Source organism: Danio aesculapii, chromosome 10 (assembly GCF_903798145.1).
Source record: "Danio aesculapii chromosome 10, fDanAes4.1, whole genome shotgun sequence".
Taxonomy (NCBI): domain Eukaryota; kingdom Metazoa; phylum Chordata; class Actinopteri; order Cypriniformes; family Danionidae; genus Danio; species Danio aesculapii.
In genome coordinates this window covers 32,900,399-32,926,458 of record NC_079444.1, presented here as the reverse complement: position 1 = coordinate 32,926,458, position 26,060 = coordinate 32,900,399, and the positions used below count along the sequence as shown (strand labels likewise).

At 33.4% G+C, this 26,060-nt stretch overlaps 1 protein-coding gene across 6 annotated transcripts in view; it reads left to right on the top strand.

The window, feature by feature from the left end:
* The window catches only part of cux1a (cut-like homeobox 1a), a 250,599-nt gene that overhangs the window by 120,219 nt on the left and 104,320 nt on the right, over positions 1-26,060 (top strand). For all 6 annotated transcript variants that reach the window (XM_056467313.1, XM_056467309.1, XM_056467310.1 and 3 more), the window contains exons 4-6: positions 10,979-11,057; positions 20,584-20,721; positions 25,189-25,351. In XM_056467313.1, coding sequence (XP_056323288.1) covers positions 10,979-11,057; positions 20,584-20,721; positions 25,189-25,351 — 380 coding nt within the window. The remainder of the gene's footprint in view (positions 1-10,978; positions 11,058-20,583; positions 20,722-25,188; positions 25,352-26,060) is intronic.

Sequence of the window (26,060 nt, the reverse complement as noted above, 5' to 3'; positions counted from 1 at the left end):
ACAAATTTGGAAGTCAGTATTGATTTGACGTAATTGTGCACTAATTTTAGCGGGCCAGAGTCTGCAGAGGCTCAACATGGCCAAGTGCTGAGGAGAAGAGGAGGTTAGTGGCAACTCAGATAAATGCATTCGGAGCCAGTGGTGGAGGAATCTGAGAGCATTATACTTTCTATATATACCGGCAAACAAAGTTACTGTGCATGTAGGCTGCCGATTTTCTCCTTTCTTTCTTTCTTTCTTTCTTTCTTTCTTTCTTTCTTTCTTTCTTTCTTTCTTTCTTTCTTTCTTTCTTTCTTTCTTTCTTTCTTTCTGTCTTTCTTTCTTTCTCTGTCTTTCTTTCTTTCTTTCTTTCTCTGTCTTTCTTTCTTTCTTTCTTTCTTTCTTTCTTTCTCTGTCTTTCTTTCTTTCTTTCTTTCTTTCTTTCTTTCTTTCTTTCTTTTAAAATGTTTAGCTTTGGTCCCTTATGTAGTATTAAGTACAAAAATCTGTTCACATTTGGCAAATTGGGTTCAAATTAACATTAGTTGAGAGTTGAAATTAACTCTGTTATTGTGGTTCATCTGAATGAGTGTCAGTGCTGCAGTCAAAATATATTGGTGGGCACCAAACAAGAAAACTTAAATTGCTGAAAAAAGTCTGTCCACATCCAAACAAACACTGGGGAAGTTTGACTGAAACGTCTGCGCTTGTTAGCCAATTCAGCATGTTGAATCGGTGTCAGACCGTCGGCCTAGTGCTGTTCACACCAGATGCGGCACATGCGAATGAATTGCGATATTCATGTAAATAGACGCGTGAACATTTTGAGTTTTCTTGTTTCATTCTTGTCAAATTTGCTTCATTTGTGCGTCAAAGTCACTTCACAATAGAAGTGGATTCGCGTCCTGGGCAGGGCTTCCGTCTGTCCGGTGACTCTAGCATCGTTGCTAAATGGCTATCATGGATTTTACTGAGAAAATAGCTGTGCTTTATGTGCTTTGGGAAGGCTGAAAAACAGCAGAGATTCATTCGGCGCCGTGTCTGAGGTGCACCCAGGTTTGTTAGTTCATCAACTCCTTTATAAACTATACCTGGATGATGGAGGCTTTCAGAAGCTTTCAGTCTGAGCCGAGCCCAGTTTGATGAGCTGTTGTCCTGTGTTGGCAAGAGGATTACCCCTCAGGTCACCAACCTCGCTGAAGTTCAGATTTTCCAACTCGAGCGATTCGCACATTAAGCATGTCAATCGATCAAAACGTTTAACTCGCGCCGATTCATTTGTGCGAATTGCGTAGGGTGTATAATCACGTCTTTGCATTGACTTAACATGTAAATCACTTGTGCTTGATGCTTCATCCGCAGCGGCAACTGTTGGGTTGAACAGAAATTGCCACAAAATCCCCCAAAATGTGTTCACAATAGGCATGTTTGATTCAGTTAAAGAAACTCTGTTGCAACTGTTAGTGCTGTTCTCATAAACAAGAGTGAACTGCTGTAAACATAAGTGCATTTCCAAACAAGCTATTGTACAATTTGACTGTTAATATGAATACAGCAGGTGTTTAGGGTGGTTTCACAATTGGTTTGATTGCCTGGTTTGTATTGTGGGTAAACCACAGTACGTTTGCAGCATAGTGGAAGATATTGCTAGATAACGACAGCGCTGGAGAAATGGCTGGATACTATATCTTGCCTGCCTCAAGTTTGAATGTTGGAGTAGCTCAAGTCATCCTGCCACTCTCCATAACATAAAAAAGTTCATAAAGTTAAACCAAAACGGACAACTGGAGACCCAAATATGTTTGACGGCTGGTCTTGTGTTTTGAGGGCGATGCAGGTCAGTAGAACTGATGGAGTTTTCTGCCTCCGCTTTCAGCAGTGCCAAGTCTGTGCTCCCCCACAGAAACAAGAGCTATTTATAACCGTTTCCCCCACCCTTCTCAATGCCTGTTCCGGTTGGACCGTGAGGGAATAGCACTGTTTAAACTGGCATGCTTTTGATGCCACCAGATAGTCGTGTTGTGTGGTTCAAAGCGTTGGAAGTGACAATGTCTGGTGTGAAATGTGATGTTGGGAAGACTGGGGTTAGTTGTCACAGGTTTTACTAGAATCACGTAACTTGTCAGTACTACTTACTGTGCAATATCTGCTTTGTGCCCTCACCCAAAATGAGCATAAATATGGCACGTTTAATGCAGTGTTCATCCATGGAAATGTGTTTTACATTTGTTAGGCTTTAAGTTGACCAATGTCTCTGTACGGTAAAGATCTGTACACTGTAGTATGTTTCGGTACAAGCCACCTTGATCAGGCTTTCGATTCCACTGCCAATAGTGCCCTTTCTTGGTAGGCATGCTTTAAGTCCAAAAGTTGTTGTCAACGTCATTCTCGTTCAAAGAAGAAAGCCATATGGGTCATTCACATACTGTGTCTTTTGCACACTCAAGTTCATTATTCCAAATGTAGACGATCAGCAAGTGTTAGCAAATAGACAGGAATTGGTGCTTCTCACAATTTCCAAACAAATAGACTCAATATTTGAACCGCCTCTTAAACAACTATGCAGGACAAACAGCTAATTCTATTTTTGCTTCTGGGCATTTAGCTGTTTTTTTGCAAGCAGACGACAAGCTTTATTTGAGCATGGATCATTGCTGTGTGCTGTCATTGTATTAATGATGTTCTGTTTTAGCTGTGCGTTTTTCATGTGTTGACGCTACTTTGGCTTATACAGGTAGCTCGGGCATGTGGCGATTCATTGTGTATTGTCAGGAGCCACATATATTAACTTCGTTACCCCAGTTTACTCTCACAGTCATGGTAGCCATTGGTTTACCTTTTATGGGTAGCCAAGGACCGCATTTTCAGCTAAAATCCTTCTCTATGGTTAAACTGAAAAAAGTCATCTACTGTTAATCTTGCTGGGTCTGAGTTGGAATAAATTGCTGTTGAAATTAGCTGTTCATATGTGCAAAAGTTTAACTTTCTGTGCATGTCGACTAACCCCAGTGTCCCCTACTAAGGGTGTAATGTGCTATCACTGTATTATTATGATGTGACGCTTTAGCTGTGCATTTTCCTGTGTTGTTATTGTAAATCAATCAGCGTTCAGCAGTGACTCTATAGCTCCACCTTATAGGACAGTACTATTGGGCTAGGAACTTATACGAATGGGTCCCAAAAAAGTGGTATGGTACTGTTCCTTATTTTAGTATTTCTGACAGTGGAAACTTAAATAACTGCGTTCTGTTCCGCTTTGTGGAAATGAGTCATAAAACATTGGCTAGGTAATGTGAAAACTGCCAGTAAATATATCGAATTGCATTCTTTGCAATTTTAAGTCCTGAGTTTGATTTTTGAAAATTTTGTGTTTGTTTTTTACTAATTTTTGGGGTTTTACTCAGTACCGTTCGTCATAGCTGTGGAAAAAAAGGTAATAATGTTGTAAATATTGTTCCTTTTCTGATCATTTTCTTTGATTAAACCTTATTGTATTGTCAGGAGCCACAGATATTAATTTCGTTACTCCAGTTTACTCTCAAAACCCCGGTAGCCATTGGTTTACATTTTATGGGTAGCCAAGGACCGCATTTTCAGCTGAAATCCTTCTCTAAGGTTTAAACTGAAAAATGAAAGTCATCTACTGTAAATTTTGCTGGGTCTAAGCTGGAATAAATTGACATTTGAACTATTAACACTTTGTTTCATGAGCTACAGTACTGTTGGGCTAGGAACTCTTACAAATGGGTCCCAAAAAAGTGGTATGGTATTGTTCGTTATCTTAGTATTTCTAACAGTGGAAACTTAAATAACTGCGTTCCGTTCTGCTTTGTGGAAATGAGTCGTAAAATAGTGGCTAGGTAATGTGAATCTTGCCAGTAAATATATCAAATCAGAATAATGAAAGGGAGTAAAGAAGTTTGCTTGTGTAATGTCAACATCATCTGCCATTTGAAGTCCTTAATTTGGTTTTTTGAAAATTTAGTTTGTAATTTTTTGCATTTTACTCAGTACCATTCATCATGGCTGTGGACAAAATTTAATAATGATGTAAATATTGTTTCTTTACTGATCATTTACTTTGATTAAACCTTAATGTATTGTCAGGAGCCACAGATATTAATATCGTTACCCCAGTTTACTCCCAAAGCCCCGGTAGCCATTGGTTTACATTTTATGGGTAGCCAAGGACCGCATTTTCAGCTAAAATCCTACTCCAAGGTTAAACTGAAAAATGAAAGTCATCTACTGTAAATCTTGCTGGGTCTGAGTTGAAATAAATTGACATTTGAACTATTAACCCTTTATGTTTCATTAGCTGTTCATATGTGCAAAAGTTTAACTTTCTGTGCATGACGACTAACCCCTGTGTCTCCTACTTGCGTCCGTTTGTGTGTTCATTTTAAGGATGTAATGTCTGCGAGGCTATTTGCATGACTTTGTGTGTGTGTGTGTGTGTGTGTGTGTGTGTACGTCCCGCAGCATGTTAATGCCAGATGCCTGGTCATCAGATTGAGCTGCTAGCAGAATAAGAGAAGAGCAGATAATCTACGCTGAGCCGCGACGGCATCCGCAGAGTCACGCATATATGTACGCCGCTTCTGGGCAGCCTTACAGTCTCTTAACCTCCTGTCTGGTTCAGAGCTCGGAGAGTTTAAAAATTGACATTGGTTCCTGCTGGATTTCAGGGGTAGACGTGGACCCGTGCCGAGAGTGAGAGAGAGAAAGAGAGAGGCGAGTTTAATTGCTCCATCTGCAAGAGGGCTGCAGAACTTGGCCCTGCCTGGGCCGATCCAGATGTTTTCCAGCAAGAAAACATCTGAAAATGTTTAATTTCTTTCCCATAGGAGTGAAAAGTCTGTTACATGTTGGATATTTACAGTGGCAACTGCCCTGTTCCATCCATCAAGGCCGGCAGTCTCAGCGCTGCAGATTTACAGCTTTTATTTGATGTTCCGCTGCTGGAAGACCAAACACACAACACTTGTGAACATGTAAACAGCGCAGGAGTTCAACGTTTGCTTAATGGATAAAAGCGATGCTGTTGATTCAGACCACATTGTTTTTTTGGGTGCGTGTGGTACTGCCGTTTCGATGAGGTTCAGGAACAGTAGCTCTTGAAGGCTTTGAGCTCTAGTAGAACATTGGAGGATCTGATGCTGCGTTCGCGACATGTTAGAATTACCATAATTACAAGTTCCTGACTTGTAAAAACCACTCGCGTCTTTGTCAAACTTTTAATTATAACTTGGAAACTTTAGAATTTTATGAACTTTCACACATGACTGTTTTGACGTCATGGAAAAAAATAAAATAACTGAGAACGAGTCAAATGGTAAACAACACTTTCAGGATTCAAGCTGGGTTGTTGTAGTTTATTTAAAATATGACATTATTTATGTATGCATGCATGCAACAAAAGCCTTTTTTATTTTACTATCTTTTACCTATTGTCATTTTTGTAAGGTTTTATTCTTCATTAATTATGTTTTTTATCTAAATGAATTTTTGTTTAATAAAGTTTGCAATTTGATTGTTAGTAGTTTAATTTAGGTTTAACCCTTATGGACTGTTGGGGATGTTTTCATCCAAACTGGGGTGATGTTGAGGCTTAATTTGGCCATAACTTTTTTTCAACTAGCAGAGTGAATTTTGGTGACAAATCTCATTTTGACACATATTTTGAGAAAATGCTTATTTATAATATTTTTAATATAATTTTATTTATATAATACTTTTTATAATATAATATTATATTATAATGCTTTATTTATTTTATTTTTAAAAAAAAAAACCTCAACGATACACTCTGGGCTAATTTACTACCTTTTTGTAATGTTTGGGATGAAAACATCCACTGAATTAAACCGCTGTAAAAATGCATCAGATTAATATATTTTTTTTAATTTCTTTGCATGAATCTGTTAATCAACCTCAGTCCTGATCAAAACTACTAAATTGATTAAAAAATTTCAGGATTTCAACTCTTTAATTCCCAAATTCATAAATTATGTCACTGATTTGGTGACAAAAACACATAAAATTACGTATTTTCAAAATAAAAGTAATTGTGGTCTGGATTTTGTCTTGGACATGTGAAACAACATTGTCTTTGGATGTTTTTGATAATTTTTTTTCTTCCTAATTTACTGTTGGTGGCTGTTTTTGCCCCATTGATTTCTATTATAACAACTTTTTTATTACAAAACCATGACACCATATAATCACGCATTTTTGATTGTTGGTGGTTTTCCCTGTTAGGAACAGGTAAATGTTTAATTTTTATTGTTGATCATCAGTTGGCACCGTTAACCCTTTGTGCAAAAAAAAAAGCTGCACACTTACCTTGATGTGTCTGATAAAATCAAAATATGCATCTCAGCTCTCAGAACTACATGGAGTAAACAAAAACAAAGACTGTGTATTTATGCACCATCAAATGTGGTTATAATGGAAGTCAAATGGGGGCAAAAACAGCCACCGACAGTAAATTAGGGAGAAAAAATGAAAATCTAACAATGCATCAAAGTCAATGTTGTTACTAATCGTTCACACTTCCAAGACTATGATAAATGGAATAATAAAATCCAGTCCACAATTACATTTTATATTGAAAACACATATTTTTATGTGTTTTTTCACTAAATCAGACACATCATTTATGAGTTTGGCAATTAAAGAGTTACAATCCTGTAATTGAAAAAAACATTTAGTAGTTTTGATCAGGACTAAGGTTGATTAACATATTTATGCAAAGAAATTGAACAAAAATATTTATCTGATGCATTTTTACAGCGCTTTTCAGTATTCATCCCTAACATAACAAAAAAGGCTAGTAAATCTGAACAGTGCACAAGGGTTAACTCAAATGAAAACCAGATTTCTTTTTGTCAACTCGCTGAAGTAGTTTTTTATTCTATAATTGTTTTTGTTTAGAAAATTTGTTTTGTTAGTTTCAATAGAATGAAACAATTAACAAATAATTTCAGCTGAAATAAGATTTATTTAGCCTTTATGTATTTTTCAATTAATATAACAATGATTTAAATTGGCCATATTGTATGTGTGTGAATGCAAGAGTGTATGGGTTTTTCCCAGTGTTGAGTTGTGGCTGGAAGTGCATCCGCTGCGTAAAACATATGCTGGATAAGTTGGCGGTCCATTCCGCTGTGGCGACCCCTTGTTAATAAAGGGACTGAGCCGAAAAGAAAATGAACGAATGAATGAATAGCAATAATTTTTTTTTAGCTTTTGTTATTATCCTTGATTTGGTTGAAATAGTATTTTATTTATTTATTGAGTTGTTCTATCATCAAACTGTGAGATACTGTATTCTCAAATCTTAGGAAATCATCGGCAATATTGAGTGCTGGAATTCAGATAAACCTGACTCTGTCTTGGAATTTTCCAGTGCTTTACTCCAGCTGTGAATGTAGAACTCGGGTTAAGCAAGGTGAAGATTTAGCTCAGTTTTTAGCAGCTCCTAAATTACTGTATACAGGCCATACTGATTTGGGTCCTTGTATCCTGTCAGGTTTGACCCACTTTATTAGATTTGGCCCAGTTGGGATGGGCTGCATGCTGGTTCTGCAGCAAACTGTCATCAGGAGAGGTGCATTGTGGGAAAGTGCTGCCATAGCATTTTATCATTTCTATACGTTGCTCAAGACAATCACTCTGACTCGCTCACATTTTTAAGACATTGATTAATGCTTGTCTCAGCGGCTTGAGAAATGGTTTAATACTATTTCCTGTATGCACTTGTACCAGTTTAAGGATTGATTTTAGTGATTAACTTTGTTCTTTCACATAAGATCATGTAAAATTTGGAAATTGGATATTTATTGGTTACCACAATTCGTCTTATTGACATCAGTGCATCCCTGCAACAGTTTTTTTGAGAGGAATATTAGTCTAATTAAAATAATATATTGTACACCATAAAATGCTTATTATAACATTACTTTTAGCCAAGCAGTGGTTTGCCATCAAATATATTGAAATCAATTGCCAAATATTGTTTATGTTGAAAAGATATGGGTATAAACAGGACAGTTTTTTGTCAAATAGTAACAGAAGGCTGTTGGATGATGTATCGTAATCTGTCCAGAATCAGCACAGCTGTGTGTGTGTATTCAGATTAAGAGAGATCAGTGTCCTTATTAGAGTTGTATAAACTGAAGAGCATATATTGCTACCTTTCCCTCTTCTCTTCCATGCTCTCGCTCTTTCTTTCTCTCTTGTTGTACTATATGTTATGGCATTGGGTTTGCAGTACCAGCTGTCGCATATTGGCACCAAAGGGTCGATAAGGTCATCCGAGTGTGAGACCATTCGAAACTAATAAAAATCTTACTGCTTAATCCAATGACGTAGAGCTGGGCGATTATGGCAAAAATGCTATCTCGATAATTATTATTTTATATTGAAGGATAACGATATATATTTCGTTTTTAATGCTTCCACTTTTTAAAAAAGTATCCCAACCGTGAGTGAAGGCGGACACTGCTGGCTGGAAAGTGAACTGTTGGCAAGAAAGTGAAACGAGCGCAGTAAACAATACTGGAGGACGCAGCATGACCTATTTTCGGTTGATAATTTTCAGCAAAATTTGGTGAATCTCTAACATTAACATAATTATAGATTCCTATAGCATGTGATTAGCATTTAGAATCAATATCTAGTAAAATTGTCCAGAGCTTATCATCATTATTGACATACATTTCATCACGATTCAATATTATATAGTTTCTCAGAGAACATTTATCAATGACGTCTTTATAATTCTAGATTATTGCTTGTCGAAATGTGTTCTCATTTGAATAATGCAAAATATGTATCATAAAGCATTTTTCCCACTCATCAATAATTTTTATTGTTAATTAAATTTAATATATTACTTTAATATAATATTTAGTATCTTGCTGTTTGAGTTTGAAAATGATTACAAGTCAAACACCTCCATTGTAGTCCTGACTGGATTTCTTTTCAGGAATATAAACGTCATCATTTCTTGAATTGAAACAAGTTTTGTTAGTAGTGTTTTTTTTTCCACATCCAAGAGCAAATCTCTTTACAAATCTAATATACTAATAGATATAGATGTGCAATTTATTTGTCATTAATTATAGAGGGAGAAAATAAGTGTATTTATTTATTTACTTTACTTTATTTACCTACACTTCTCTTGCGCAGCACAAGCAAATGAAATGAATAGGTTTCATTGCACAACACTTTCTGCGTCCGCTGTGAAAGCTGCTTCAATGCATAGCCTGTTTTCTGCTCATATTTTCAGTCGTTTTTCACTAAATCGCTTCACAGATCTAATATACTAATAGTTATAGGTGTGCAATTTATTATTATTAATTATAGAGGGAGAAAATAAACGTGTTTATTTACTTCCTCTATAACAAATTATTGTAAGCTGTAAGTATACTTAAACTTCTCTTGCGCAGCACAAGCAAATGAAATGAATGGGTTTCATAGCACAACACTTTCCTTGTCCACTGTAAAAGCTGCTTCAATGCATAGCCTGTTTTCGGCTCATATTTTCAGTCGTTTTTCACTAAATCTCTTCACAGATCTAATATACTAATAGATATAGGTGTGCAATTTATTATTATTATTATTATTTATAGAGGGAGCAAATAAACATTTATTTATTTACACTTTTCCTCTATAACTAATTATTGTAAGCTATAAGTGTACCTACACTTCTCTTGCGCAGCACAAGTCATTGAAATGAATGGGTTTTATAGCACAACGCTTTCCCCATACATTGCGAAACCTGCTTTAACTCATAGCCTGTTTTCCGCTCGTATCTTCAGTCAATTTTTCACTAAACCTCTTCACGGATCTAATATACTAATAGATATAGATGTGCAATTTATTATTATTAATTATATTGAGAGCAAATAGATGTATTTATTTATTTCCTTCCTCTATAACTAATTATTTTAAGCTGTAAGTGTACATACAGTTCTCTTGCGCAGCACAAGTCATTGAAATTAATGGGTTTCATAGCACAACACTTTCTGCGTCCGCTGTGAAAGCTGCTTCGACGCATAGCCTGTTTTCGGCTCATATTTTCAGTCGTTTTTTCACTTTTCCACCAAAAACCGCAACAGAAAATTTAGTGCATCCCTAGAAGAAATTGCACTTGTATCAATATTTCATTATATCTGTGAAGCGATTTGCTTTTGGACATGAAGAACACACTTTACTAACACCACTCAGTTGTTTCAATTGACATTCATGTTCCTGGAAGAAAATCCAAACTCAACCAGAAAGAGTCATCGCTAAAGGAAGTGTAAAAAGCATATTTTTGTTGAGCTTCATTACTTTCCATTGGCATCATTGCATCTTTAGTCAAAGTGACTATTAGCCTGAGTTAGTGGGCGGCACCTCAGCGACTGTAGCCACCGTTCTGAAAATCATCTATCTTCAGGAACTGATGAAGGCCTCTCCTTGCAGTGGGAGCCGTAACCCAGATACAGTATGTAATTTGCCCATACGTACGTGTCTGCGGCGCTCTATATTAAGGCCAAAAGTTCTTCTCATTATCAGAGTCCCTCATTACCTGTTTCTGTCATCTCATGCTCGCAGGGATTTGGATTTATACCTGATAATTACCTTCTATATAAAGCGAACCAAAAACGGCCCGAGCGTATACACCTGAAGCATGCCCCCAAAATGCCTCGACCCAGCGCTGGGGAAAAATATCGCACTCGTCAAAACATGAATGAATGCAAAGGGTTGCGGTTATGTACACTTAGGCATTTTATTTAGGTCGAATTGGTGGTAAGCGATGCATATAATGTGGTGCGTGTGAGTTCGAAATCTCCTTTTCCAGGCTGTTTTCCATATGGCCATCTTTAATGGGCTCGTCATCTCTGCTAATGTATGCAAATTTCAACCTGGTTGCTAATGCAATTACTGAGCCTGCAGTTCCAAATGCGTGCAATTCAGTTATTGTGTGTTTTTTCCCTCATTGTTTCAGATCGACGCCTTGAGTAAAAGAAGTAAAGAATCAGAGGCTGCTTTCCTCAGCGTGTACAAGAGATTAATCGATGTCCCAGGTATGTTTCTGCTCACACACACACACACACACACACACACACTCACTGCTGTAGTGTTTCACTGAGGCGAGAATACTGTAAACACATCAGTCATATTTATGAGACCTCCGTCTCTAGTGTCTAAAACACACACACACATATGCACGCGCAGGCCATTTTAATGACTTCTACGGCTTTAGAGACCCGCTCGGTTCCAAACCCCCCACACACAGAGAAACTTGGATTCTAATAAAATCCGCATTCACTGGCCCACAAACACCTTTTAATCTTCCGAATTGGCTCTCTAACGGTGAGATAATGGCCCCCTGATCCTCAGTTTTTATATGGTAATGTTCTGATGCGCTGATCTATAATAAGTTAATGGTGCCGCAAAGGTTCATGTGACATCTCGAAGCATCTTTAGCTCGGCCGCTCGATAGAGTTGTGCTCTAGAAAGAACAAACTTCACCTAGAGAGAGGCTGGGTAATGGATCAAGCTCCTGTTAGGTAAAACTGTGGACTGCGGAGAGAATGAGAGAGAGAAAACTTCTGGCGGAACTGAGTTAGCATTAGCTCAACTTGGGGAAACTTCAGACCACATACAGTACATGCATTCTGTGTCCTTCTCATGGTACGCCCTGAAAGTCTGGACAGTTTAGTGTGGAGCAGACTAGTAGACAAGTTTTGGTTTGCACTGCTTCATCATAATTGCATCTTTAATGGACGTAATCATGTCAATCATCTTGTCAGTTTGCGCCCTCCATTTGTCATTTTGTTTTATTCTGTATTGTAATACAAAGACTGGCCATTGATTCTAACTATAATCTTCTGTAGCCAAGATATAGCTGCTAAGTTTCTATTAAGGCTAGCATTTTTTTATTTCATTTACGTCATAACAGTGAAGTCTCTGTCTGTATTGTTTAAGCATTTGTATAACATTCAGGTTTAAGCTGTAAATGTTTTCTCCAGGAGCATAATGAGCTTAGTAATTTTAAAAATGCCTAATTAATGGATTATGATATATAAAAAATTGACTTAACTGTCAGCTCACATTTGGGTTTGACACTTGTAGATTATATAGTGATGAGTTTAGCTTTAAAAAACTTAAAACTCATTTACTTTTATTTATATATTTATTTATTTATTATTTATTTTCATTTATTTTTGACTTATTTGAGTATATTATTTTATTTATTTATTGTTTATTTATATTATTTTATTTATTTTTTGCCTTAAGTATATTACTTATTCATTTACTTCTTTTTTACTTTATATATTTAATTATTTATTTATTTATTTTTTGCCTTATTTGTGTATTTTATTTATTTATTTACTTGTTTTTTACTTTATTTATATATTCAGTTATTATTATTATTTATTTTTAGCCTTATTTGAGTTTATTTTTTTATTTCTATTTTATTTATTTTTTGCCTTATTTGAGTTTATTTATTTATTTTTATTTTTATTATTTTTTGCCTTATTTGAGTATATTTATTTATATATTTTTATTTTATTTATTTTTTGCCCTATTTGAGTTTATTTATTTATTTTTATTTTATTTATTTTTTGCCTTATTTGAGTATATTTATTTATTTATTTATTTGTGAATTTGTTTATTAAATGACAGTGTTGCAAATGCAAAAAATATTGTTGTAAAATAAAAATACAATTTTTATAAAGTTTTCTTTACATATTTTAGGGCCCTAAAAGTTTATTTTGTTTTCTCCTTGATTTAATATTTTTCCTTCATTAAATTTTTTTTATTTTTAATCTTGCCTCCATTTGGATAGTTTAAAATACATTTTAGTAATCAAAAAGCATTGAAAACATTAAATCTCCCAGTAATGTATTGGAATCTTCTTCAGAATTAAATTATTTTTTAGTTTTAGAAACACAATTAAGTTGTTCTTCAAAGACCTGCAGAACGTGCATAATTCATATTTAGATTACTTTCAATTTGACGTTCACAGACTACACATCCATTAGCTGTAGTTTTAATTCATTCATCAAAAATTTGCCAAATTATGACTGATTTTTGAATTCTGTCTGCATTATCTGCAATGTGAAAGTCATACAAGCCTATATTTTCACAGCAAAACTAAACAAGAAATGCAGCAAACACTGTCACAAAATCTTTAGTTTTCAAGTGCGCTATATCAGACAAACAAATCACCAAAATCTTTAAGGGACTGATTTTAAGATGGATAGTTTGTGAATTGGGACACAACAACACACACACACACACACACACACACACACACACACACACACACACACACACACACACACACACACACACACACAAAAGCAAACACACACATACACAAACACACACAAGCACAAAATGAACGCAAACACAGACAAACACTTACACATATAAACACACACACACACACAAAAAAAAACCACATACATAGACACACAAACACAGACAAAAACACAAAAATAAACAGACACACACACACACACACACACACATACATAAGTAGACACACAAACACACAAGTGAACAAACACGCACACACACACAAATCTACAGAGAGAGCTCTAGCTATGTAGCTCCACCCACACCTGTTGATTGACAGGCAGGGAGGCAGACAGACAGACAGTAATTGCCAGGGCTTGTTGCAGCAGGTTCTACTGTCTGCCTTCACCACTACTAAGTACATCCTGAAATTACCACAATACTGCAGTCTGGAGAATCCCGAGCCAACTCAACGGTGTGTCTGTGTGTACTTGTGTGTTTGACGTACCTATATGTGTGTGTGTTTGAGAGTAGCTCACACTGCGCATGTGTGCCCGAGTGGGACGTCCCGTCTGGGAATGTGTGTTTGTATCTGTGAAATCTGGAGCTTGTCCAGTCCTGTCTGTGCGTCTGCGAATGTGATCACAGCTTGACAAATTATCTCATGATAGTTACACCGGTACACTGTGTAGACCTGCATGTGTGTAAGCGCTGTGGTGTGTGTTAGCGGGAGTGTTCGGAAGTGTTTTTACTACTTTTAAACCAACATTTAGCTCGCCTCACACCTCTGAGCACAAGCGCACATTAAAACTGTGCTGGTAAAAATGAAAGTTGAGATTCTGAACTCCGATTGGATGAGATCAACCTCTGGTAAAGTGATCGATTAAGAGTTGAACTTAAGATAGTAAGATAGTCTAGGGGTTATTATTGTTGCTTTTATTATATCTATACACACACAAACATACACAAACACAAACGTACAGTATATTATTATATAGTATATGAGTATATATGTATGTAATTTACACACACACACACACACACACACACGCACACACACACATACACACACACACACACACAATAAATAAAACTAAAATATACAAAAATAAAAATAAGCTAAATAAAAAATTTATTTAAAAACCTAAAATATGATAATTATTTAATATTAGAATATAAATAAATAATTCTACCTCATTTTAATATTATAGAATTGCATTAATTATTATAAAAATAAATGTAAAACTAGAACATTTTTTGAAAATTGAAATAAAATGTAAATATATCTGAAATTAAAATTGAAATGTAAATAAAATTAAAAACAAACTAATTAAAATGGCAAACACAACAATATTGTTAAACCTAAAATTAAAAATGTAAAGCTCTAAATATTATAGTATATATAATATAATCTTATAGTTAATACAAACATTAATCTTATTTAATGAAACATAAATAAAAACTTAAAATAGAGTAACAATTATGCAACAAACACTAGAATGTTACATAATTTTAATATTATCTAATTGTATAAATTATTATGAAAATAGAAACGGATCTGAAATAAAAGGTAAAAATATAGATAATTTAAATTTAAAGCTAAATAAAAATAAAAACAAACTAATTAAAATGACAGACACAGCAATATTGTTAACCTAAAATTAAAATAATAAAAAATAAAGTAAATATAAAACAATATATTTTTTAATGAAACAAATAAAAAAAACTTAAAATAGGGTAATAATTATGTAATAAACTGTAGAATGTTACATAATTTTATTGTAAATTATTATAAAAATAGAAATTAAGAATAGAAACAGATCTGAAATAATATGTAAAAATATCGCAAATTAAAATGAAATAGAAATAAAAGCCAAACTAATTAAAATGTTGAACACAACAATATTTCTAAAACCAAAAGTTAAAAATAAAAACTCTAAATAATATAGTTTAATGTAATATCATAGTTCATATAAAACAATATATATTTTAAATAAAACGTGCATCAAAATAAAATATTATATGAATTAGTGTATTTAATAAACTGTAAAACTATTGGCTTTTGACTACATTTTAATTGACGAAAAATTTAATTTTATTTAATAAAGTAAATATAAAAACTTAAACTATGATGATAATTATGTAATAAATACTAGAATGTAAATAAATAGTTTTACATCATTTTAACATCATATAATTGTTTGAATTATTATAAAAATATATTTAGTAAAACTAGAGCCTTTTTAGATTAAAACAGATTTGAACTAAAATGTAAATTTATCTGAAATTAAAATGAAGACCGAAGTAGAAATAAAACAAATTAAAATGAAAAACACAACAATAATGTTAAAAGTTAAAATTATAAATGAAAATGTGAAAAATAATATAATGTAATACTATAGTCAACATAAATCATAATTTATATTTAATAAAAAATATAAAATAGGATCGTAATTATGTAAATAAATAATTTGACATCATTTTATTATTATAGAATTGCATAAATTATTATAAAAATGTAATAACTAGGAACATTTTAAAAAACTGAAACAGATCTGATAATAAATCTAAATATATCTTAAACTAAAATTGAAAGCTAAATCGTAATGAAAGACCCCCTAATTAAAACGACAAACGGCAACTAAAATTAAAAACAAAAAAAGGTAAGATAAACACCTCTAAATAATCTTATAGTGTATTATTATAGTTCATATTTCAGAACGTTTAACGTAGAAGTTTCAGACTTAACTAAAACTAGCTAATTGTTTTTTGTTAATTAAAGCTGAAATTAAATATAAATGTGTTTTAAACTATTAGATAAAAATAGAAAACTAAACAGAAATATTACAAATAAAAGCAAACGCTGATCAACGTGAGGAAAAGCGGCGGATTCCTATTTTCTGTTCACACTAGTAATAATCTAAGGGATTCACTTCATTTCAATACACTGTAAAATATGATATGACAAAGTCTTGAAAACAAATGCTTATAACTAACATTAATGAGTTAATCAAGTTTCAACTATTTAATTATTTGCTTTACAAAGTTTACCTTAATATTTTTGTCAGTTTGACTAACGTAAGTTGAAATGACTGAAAGTTATTTGATTCGACTAAACTCAAAATAGGCAGCAATATCTTTTTAAAGTGTAAATTTTTACAAACTGTGTGTCGTAAATACACTTGCACTACTACTGTAGAAGATTTCAAAGCATGCAAACCGTGTCATACTTAAGCAGACAGTCTGTGCTTTCAGTGTTGTGTACAGTAGTTGATCCTGACTGACGTGTTTGTGTAAATCAGATCTGAATTGGCTGGTCATTTCGGTCACATGACGGTCACGTTTCGATCTGAAATGGCACTCACCAAAGCTACAAAAGGGAACAGCATGACAGCAAGTCGTTCAGACTTCCTCTTGCAGTTTTTAGATATGACACACACTCACCCGGCTGCCGCACAGGCACATCACACACACACACGCACACCCCATCAGAACTTCCTGCACCTTCAACCTAAAACCACCATCTGCACTACAAAAAAATACACTTTCTATAATTGACATGCATTTGAATGAGGTTATTTCAACTTGATTTGAGCAACTTGAATGCAAGAAGCAGTGAGATTAAATCACTTTCTGTTGTGTATTTAACTTGAGCAGTTTACTCTGGTAGAGACACTTAATTCTTAATTACATAATTTGGATTACCAGAACGTTCTGTTAACTCTTGCGGTGAAATTTAACAACTTAAATAGCCATGAAAGTTTTTAACGTGAGACCAGATCAGTTACTTGCCCAAACGTCAAAAGTTTTGGGATCAATAAGGTTGTGTTGTGTTGTTTCTTTTCTTGTAGTGTTTTTGTTTTGTTTTTGTCTGGTTTTATTTTGTGTTATGTTTGTTTTTTTTTTGTTTTTTTTGTTTCCCTTTTTATTTTTGTTTTGTTTTTGTTTTTATTTAGTTTTTATTTTGTTTAGTTTTCTGTTTAGTTTTAGTTTTGTTTTTGTTTCATTTTTGTTGTTTTGTGTTTTTGTTTTTCTATCATTTTGTTACGATTTTTTTTTTGTTTGTTTTTTTGTTTTGTTTTGTTTTGTTTCTCTTTTTGTTTGTGTTTTTATTTTGTTTGTTTTTTGTTTTGTTTAGTTTTGTGTTTAGTTTTTGTTTCATTTTTGTTTTGTTGTTTTGTGTTTTTGTTTTTCTATCATTTTGTCTTGCTTTTTGTTTAGTTTTTGTCTGGTTTTGTTTGTTGTTTTGTTTGTTTTTTTTGTTTCTCTATTTTTGCTTAGTTTTTGTGTTTTTGTTTTTATTTAGTTTTTTTGTTTTGTTTAGTTTTTTGATTCAATTTTATTTTTGTTTTTGTTTCATTTTTGTTTAGTTTAGTTTTGTTTTTGTTTTTCTATCATTTTGTTTCACTTTTTGTTTTGTTTTTGTCTGATTTTGTTTTTGTTTTGTTTGTGTTTTTTGTTTTGTTTCTCTTTATTTTTGCTTTGTTTTTTGTGTTTTTGTTTTGATTTAGTTTTTTGTTGTTTAGTTTTTTTGTTTCATTTTTGTTTCGCTTTGTTGTTTTGTTGTGTTTTTATTTTTCTATAATTTTGTTTTGCTTTATGTTTTGTTTCTGTTTGGTTTTGTTTGTGTTTTGTTTTTATTTTTAATTTTGCTTCATTTTTGTTTTTCGTGTTTTTGTTTTGTTTAATTTTTTGTTTAATTTTTGTTTTGTTTTTGTTTTGTATTGTTGTTTTGTTTTGTGTTTTGCTTTGTGTTTTGTGTTTTTTTGAGTGTTTTTTGTTTTGTTTTTTGAAATTGAAAAAATGTATTTCAGATTTTTTTATCAAATAAATGCAGCTTTTGTAAAAAGAACAACCAAAGACACAAAAAACAAAACAAAAAACACAAAAAACACGGAACAAAACCAGACAAATTTTCAGCCTTATTACTGTAAAACAAAATAAATAGATCTGAAATTAAAATTACAAAATATAAAAAAATATATTAAAATTACAAACAGAACAATGTTAAAGCAAAAATTCTAAATGAATATATAATTATTTTGACATTTTACAATCACGTTTTCTCACTGAATATAGTTTCAAATGTATTTATTCCTGTGCATTTTCAGCACCATTACTCCAGTTTGCCAAAATAAAATAGTAATATATCTGAAATTAAAATTAATTTAAGCTAAATATAAAAAAACAATCATTTAAATGGTAAATGATAAACACCACAATATTAGTGTAAATTATATATAAATTCTTAAATGTTTTTACAATTTTAAATATTTTTTCTTATTAAATGTAGTTTAAAAAGTATGTATTCTGGTGAAGTTTCAGCAATATTACTCCAGTATTCAGTGTCTTCAAACCTGTATATATTAAAAAACAAACATGCAGTTACAGTTAACCATTCTTTTATTTAAGTGGATTGAACCTAATTTCATTAAGTTGTCAGATATTTTCAAGAATCATGTTATTTCAGCTCATTCCAACCAAGTCATTTAAACAAGCAGCAAAAAAAAAGGAAAAAGATGAATGACATGTTTTATTTTATACTCTTCTCTGTCAGCTTTTCAGATTTTACACTCTCTCTGTCTCTCTCTCATGTTCCGCAGGGGCTAATAAAATAGTTTGATTACATAATTAACTTGGCTGTCTCATTAAGGAAAATCAACGGGAACAGGGCCATAATTAGTCATATAGCAATTAGCATTTGAGGGGGACCGACAGTGATGAAAAAGCGTGTGTGTGTGTGTGTGTGTGTGTGTGTGTGTGTGTGTGTGTGAGATAGTCAGTCTTGAGTGTGAAGGTCTGGCTTCAGTCTCTCAGCAGCACTTTTCTCTAGCTCTCTTTCACCGAACACCAGCCTCTGTTTATGAAAGCAACAAATGAACATCCTGACAAGATATGAGTTGCTGGAATTTTTACAACCTGCTAATCTAATTTTTTTTTTTAATATATAAATTAATAAAATAAAAAAACAAATTTATTGCATTTTGCAGTATTAGTTTGTAGGAAACATAGTGTATATGATAAATATAAAATGTTTCATTCATTTATTTGTTGGTTTTATTTATATCATTAATATTTGTATATATTTATGATATTTATTTAATTGTGGTTGTATAAAATATTAAAGTATATACTTTAAGTTAAATTTTTTTTCTGTCATAATTTTTCTGTTTCTTCGTTTTTCATATAAATATTTTAAAACGTGATTATTATTATTATTATTATTATTATTATTATTATTATTATTATTATTATTATTATTTTGTTAGTAACACTTCAGCTTTACTTCGACTTTGCTTTTTTGGATTGTTTTGTAGGAAACAATACATATATATATTTTTTCTTTTTTTGAAAATGCAAAAATATGAAAATATTATTAAAAGATATTAGTTATGGTTGTATAAAATGTTAAAGCATTCTTTAGGTCTTATTCTGAGTTTTTTGTGTCATCAGTTTCTTTCATATAAAATATCTAAAAACATGTATTTATTATTATTATTATTATTATTATTATTATTATTATTATTATTATTATTATTATTATTATTTCCCAGTGATGGGTTGCAGCTGGAAGGGCATCTCCAGTGTAAAACATATGCTGGATAAGTTTGCGGTTTATTCCACTGTGGGGACCCCAGATTATTAAAGGGCCGAAAAGAAAATGAATTATTATTATTATTATTATTATTATTATTATTATTATTATTATCATTATTGTTATCATTATTATTATTATAGTTAGTAATATTTCAGTTTAAGTTCCCATACTCATTATTAACCAACTAGTCACTTGTTAACATGCCTATTATGGAACCATATTGTTTGTTTATTAACAAACTGTTCTAACCCTGCTTCTAACCAATACTTATGCTATTAATGAGCAGCAAATTGAGAATTTATTGAGGCAAACATAATGCTTTTGTTAATAGCGAGAGTTGAACCTTAAAATAAAGTCCCCATTTTTGTTAGAAACAAAACCATACTTAACAATAACGTCACATCACAAGTCTAGAAAACACGGTGCTTTCATTATCAAAATCAGTGACCATGGTTCATTTTGGTGTTTTTTCATTCGTACCTCTTAACAGAGCAGAAGTTAACTCGAGGTGTTGGAGCGTAGTGTGGATTTATTGGCGTGTTTTGGCTTGGTTTGTTTTTCTAGTTAACATTTTTAGCTGCGGTTGGCAATCCGCAAAAATGCAAAAACGCTTTTAGGTATTTAGTGGAGCTGCACAGTTGCACAGAACCTGGCCCACACTGATCTCCATACACTTTCTCTGTGTGTTTGTGTGTGTGTTTTAGATCCCGTCTCGGCACTGGAAGCAGCTCAGCAACTCCAGGTGACGGTTCGAAAGATGCACGACTTGGAGACCGAAAACCAGAGGCTCAAAGATACACTACAAGAGTACGAACGTGAAATTTCAGAGGTTAAAAACCAAGGTAACTACCCTAGCTTTAAAAAAAAAAAAGATAAGCATTTACATATGTGGTGATCAAATCAGCCTAAAAAACTGTAAAGATGCAAACATTTAGACTTTAAAACACATTGAAAGACTGAACAGCTGTTGTTCATGTGCGGATGTGCGGTATGTCGGCTGCACGTCCATGATGCAATTCTCGCGTTGCACCACATCCCAAAGGTACTCTATTGGATTGATATCTGGTGAATGTGGAGGCCATTTGAGTACATTGAACTCATTGTCATGTTCAAGAAACCAGTCTTGAGATGATTCACGCTTTATGACATGGCGCTTTATCCTGCTGAAATTAGCCATCAGTAGATGGGTACACTGTGGTCATAAAGCGATGGACATGGTCAGCAACAATACTCAGATAGGCTGTGGCATCGACACGATGCTCAGTTGGTACCAATGGGCCCAAAGTGTGCCAAGAAAATACCCGACACTGTTAAACCACCACTACCAGCCTGAACCGTTGATACAAGGCAGAGTAGATTCATGCTTTTATGTTGTTGACGGCAAATTCTGAGAAATTTGAGACTCATCAGACCAGGCAATCCAATATTCTATTGTCCAACTTTGGTGAGCCTGTGTGAATTGTAGTTTTCTGTGTGGCACCCGGTGTGGTTTTCTGCTGCTGTAGCCCATGCGCCTCAAGGTTGGATGTGTTGTGTGTTCAGAGATGCTCTTCTGCATACTTTGGTTGTAACAAGTGGTCACTGCAGCAGATCATCTTGACCACTGCCGTGTGATTGGCTGATTAGAAATTTGCATTAACGAGCAGTTAGACAAAGTTGGTGTACCTAATAAAGTGGCCGGTGAGTGTGTATTTTAACTATCTGCTCTTAGGTCCTATAGGTGCATCTTTGAGCCTAGTCTAGTTAATAGCATAATAATAATAATATAAATAAACTAAGGCTCTCTTTATGCATGAAACACACATTTTTGATCGTATATGTGTTCTTAAATATAAATCTGCACACGCATATAACTAAATTTTATTTTATAAACACAACAAATCATTATTCAAGTCATTATTCATTACATTTATTTAAAAATTCTGAAACAGATTAATTCACAGCTTATTTCTAATGTTTTTTCAATCCAAATCTTAATACTAATTGATAGTTTAATGACTAATTGAAGTTTAATGAACTCTTATGTCCTCTTTAATAATTATTTCATTTATACTGTTCACATAACAGAAGTTAAATGTCATTTGCAAGCGTTCTCATTCTGTAAAACAGGATTTATCTGCGCTTGGCAAATAAAATGTATTACGCATATGTCATGTTGGCAGGCCGCACGAGTGTACCCACATAGACAGGGCCCTATTTCTGTTCAAATGAGCTGTAGTCATCTGAGCTCTATTTCGGGCCCGCTGCTGTTTCAGCCAGACATGTTTCCTGCTTCTTTTTTTTCCCCTCTCTCTTTTTCTAATGCAAACAAGAGGGAAAGATCGTTCCCTCACGCTCTGTGGAATTCCCCTAATCGATGCGGCTCAATAACGGCAATATTTTATTCGTCCCGCACGAGCCACATGCAACCCGTCTCACATAAACACACGTGTCCATGAACACACACACACAGGTGTGTTTTTGTCTGAGCGCTCGGCTAGGTAATCCTTCCTATTCTACACGCTGATCTTTCTCAGGTCAGTGATCCTCCAGTCTCCCAGTGTTTAAAGTCCAGTTTAGCATTTAAGGGTCTAAAAGGGCTCTTGTGGGACTGCTGCTCATTGATTATGTGTCAGCGCTGAAGTGCTGGAGTTTAAATCACCGCAGATGGCTGTGCCGGAGACCGAGCGAGAGGAGGAAAAAGCTCTCTATCAGAGATATATTTTCTGTGGATGTGTGTGTGTGTGTGTGTGTGTGTGTGTGTGTGTGTGTGTGTAGACATGCAAACACACATTTTTCTATTATGGTGGGGACTTTCCCTGACTTCTGTTGTTTTATATAGAGCTATTGATAGTTTCAGAGCTCTTACCTCACAGCTCATCTTAAATGCGTGCCTCTTGGAAAAGTGTTTAGCGTTTTATTAAGCCTACAATCAAAATTCTGTCACTCTCGTATAGTTTTTTTGTAGAGAGCAAATTAATCTATTTTTTTTCACGGATTTACAATGAATTATATTAACTAGAACGTTACATGCAAAATCAAATAATTATAGAAGTACTGGAATTACAATTTATAGTCCAGATATAAACTGTGCTGTCTATGGTAGTAAAACAGTAAATCATAATATACAGTAAATCACTTTCTGAAAGTAACTTGATGGTTTAAATAATGGTTGTCAGCAACATTGCTTTGCAAATAGATGGCAAAAAGCAACCGTTAAAGTTGACAATAAGTCATTCCTTTAGAAGATTTGTCCTAAAGCAGTCCATGAAGTGTTTATAAGCGAAACAGTGAATTCTTCATTCAAGAGATTCGCAAAAAATGTTGATTCGTCCAGTAACAAAACAAGTGAAGTCTTTACGAGTGAGTCATAGAATCGTTCATTCAATAGAATCATTTTAAAACTGTTCATCCAGTAACAAAAGAAATGGAGTCTTAAATTGTTCAAGAGATTTGTTCAAAATGTTGATTCTTCCACAAACGAAACAAGTGAAGTCTTTATGAGAGAGTAATTGAAGTGTTTATTCAAGTGAATCATTCAAAAATGTTGTTTCTTCAGAAACAAAAGAAGTAAAATCTTTTAGGGAGTCATTGAAATATTCATTCAAGAGAATCGTTCTAAATACATCCATCAACAAAACAAGTGAAGTCTTTATAAGAGAGTCACTGAATTATTCATTCAATAGACCTGTTAAAAATGCTGATTTATCCAGTAACAAAACAAGTGAAGTCTTTAAGAGTGAGTCATAGAATCATTTGTTTAAGAGAATTGTTCTAAAGCAGTTTATCCATTAACAAAACAAATGGTATCTTAAATTATGATCAAGACATTTGTTCAAAATTATTTTGATTATTTGTGAAAGCAAAACAAATGAATTTGTGAGAGCGTAAGTGAAGTGTTTATTCAAGTGAATCTTTTTAAAATGTTGTTTCTTCAGAAACTAATGAAAATCTTTGAGTGAGTCTTTGAATTGTTCATTCAAGAGAATCATTGTAAATGCATCCATCAACAAAACAATTGAAGCCCTTTATAAGAGAGTCACTGAATTATTCATTCAATAAATCTGTTCAAAAATGTTAATTCATCCAGTAATAAAACAAGTTAAATTTTAAAGTGAGTCATAGAATTGTTCATTCAAGATTGTTGTTAAACAATTGTTTTAAAGCTGTTCATCCAGTAACAAAACAAATGGAGTCTTAAATTTTTCAAGAGATTTGTTCAAAATGTTGATTCTTCCAGAAACGAAACAAGTGAAGTCTTTATGAGAGAGTCATTGAATTGTTCATTCAAGAGAATCGTTCTAAATGCATCCATCAACAAAACAAAGGTCTTTATAAAAAAGTCTTTATAAGAGACTCACAGAATAATTAAATTCAATTGATTAATTCAAAAATATTGATTCATTCAGTAACAAAACAAGTGAAGTTTTTTTGAGTGAGTCATTGAATCGTTCATTCAAGATAATTGTTCTAAAGCCATTCATCCAGTAACAAAACACGTGAAGACTTCACAAGTGAGTCATTGAACCGTCTGTATAAGATGTTTGTTCAAAAATGCTGATTCATCCAGTAATGAAACATGAGTCAGTTATTACATCATCCCTCTCAAAGATTTGTTCTGATTCAAAACTGAATGCATTGAAATTAAATACTGCTTAAGCTAGTTACAAAGTGTTGTCTAAACCTCTTATAAGCTTGTTAATTTAATAATTTGCCACGTTATATATTTTTGTGAGCATGGCGATCTTTCTCCTTAGTTTATTCAGAATTGTGCAGGTCTAACTCTTCTGAATTCAGCTCTGGATGGAGAAACGGACTGAAATGTGAGCGATTATTCACTCACAATCTTCCCTCAAGTGGGCTGTTACTTCGAGAGCTGCTCAAACTGGATCATAGAGTCTGATTGCTCATGAAAAATGGCTTAAATTTTGGTTTGTTTTCACACAAAGCTGTCATGTGCTTTCAAACGACTTGGAATATTGTCATATGAACTAGCTTTATTGCACTTTTGTGTCTTGTCGAAGCTTCAGTCCTCGTTCTTTTTAAGTGTCTCAGTCTTCATTGCTCCTTTTGTCTTCCGCTTAAGTTACATGGGTTTTAAATGACTTGAGGCTGAGTAAATGATGACAGATTGTTCATTTTTGGACCAATTGTTCCTTAAAGATGTAATTTGGTGTGTTTATTAAGCGGTTTTCTTCTTATCTGATTTAGGGTTTTGTTATCCTTCTGGGACATGTGGGCTTCACAATATGGACAAAATATAAACCGCACGCACCCAGGCCCTCTTTTTATGCCCTGATGTCTTTTTATCTTTCTTTTTTTTTCTTCAGAAGTCACTATTAAAGCACTTAAAGAGAAGCTGGAGCAGTATGAGCGTTCTCTGCAGGCCAAGAACACAGAGGAGGCTGTCGATCCGAACTTGGACTCATCAGAAAGAGAAGAGAGGCAAAGCAAAGGAGAAAACCTTCCAAACAACTATGCAGACAAGGAGAGGTTAGCCTGACCGTTGCGCAAATCCCACACTGCATTAATTTTCCTGATTGTGTGAAGTCCTAAGCTCGGTTTCAAAATGTAGTGGGTTGAATACTTAGACAGTAATTGGGAGGCATTGTTGGTGAGTTGAGAAACAATAGATGGCCAAGTTTAAAAAATATATCTTTATATCCACATTAGAAATATATATGATCATTAAAAGTACGTCAGATTTCACTACAGCTTGTGGTTGATTCTGATTTATTTAAATCTTTGTTGCAATATTACTGGAAGTCTGAATTATTAGCCCTCCTGAATTATTAGCCCCCCTTAGTTTTTTCACCAATTCGGAAAGAATTGATTTTGTTCAACACATTTCTAAACATAATAGTTTTAATAACTCTGTTCTAACAACTGATTTATTTTATCTTTGCCATGATGACAGTAAATAATATCATACTAGATATTTTTCAAGACACTAGTATTCAGCTTAAAGTGACATTTAAAGGCTTAACTAGGTAAATTAGGCAAGTTAGGGTAATTAGGCAAGTCATTGTATAACAATGGTTTGTTCTGTTGACAATTGAAAAAAAAAACATTGCATAAGAGGGCTAATAGTATTAACCTTAACCCTTTAACGTGCACTCCTTGAAAATAATCTTTTTGGCCCACATCTTGTATTGAATAATATGCTAACACTACTCTGATAAATAGTAATAAGCAATTAAGA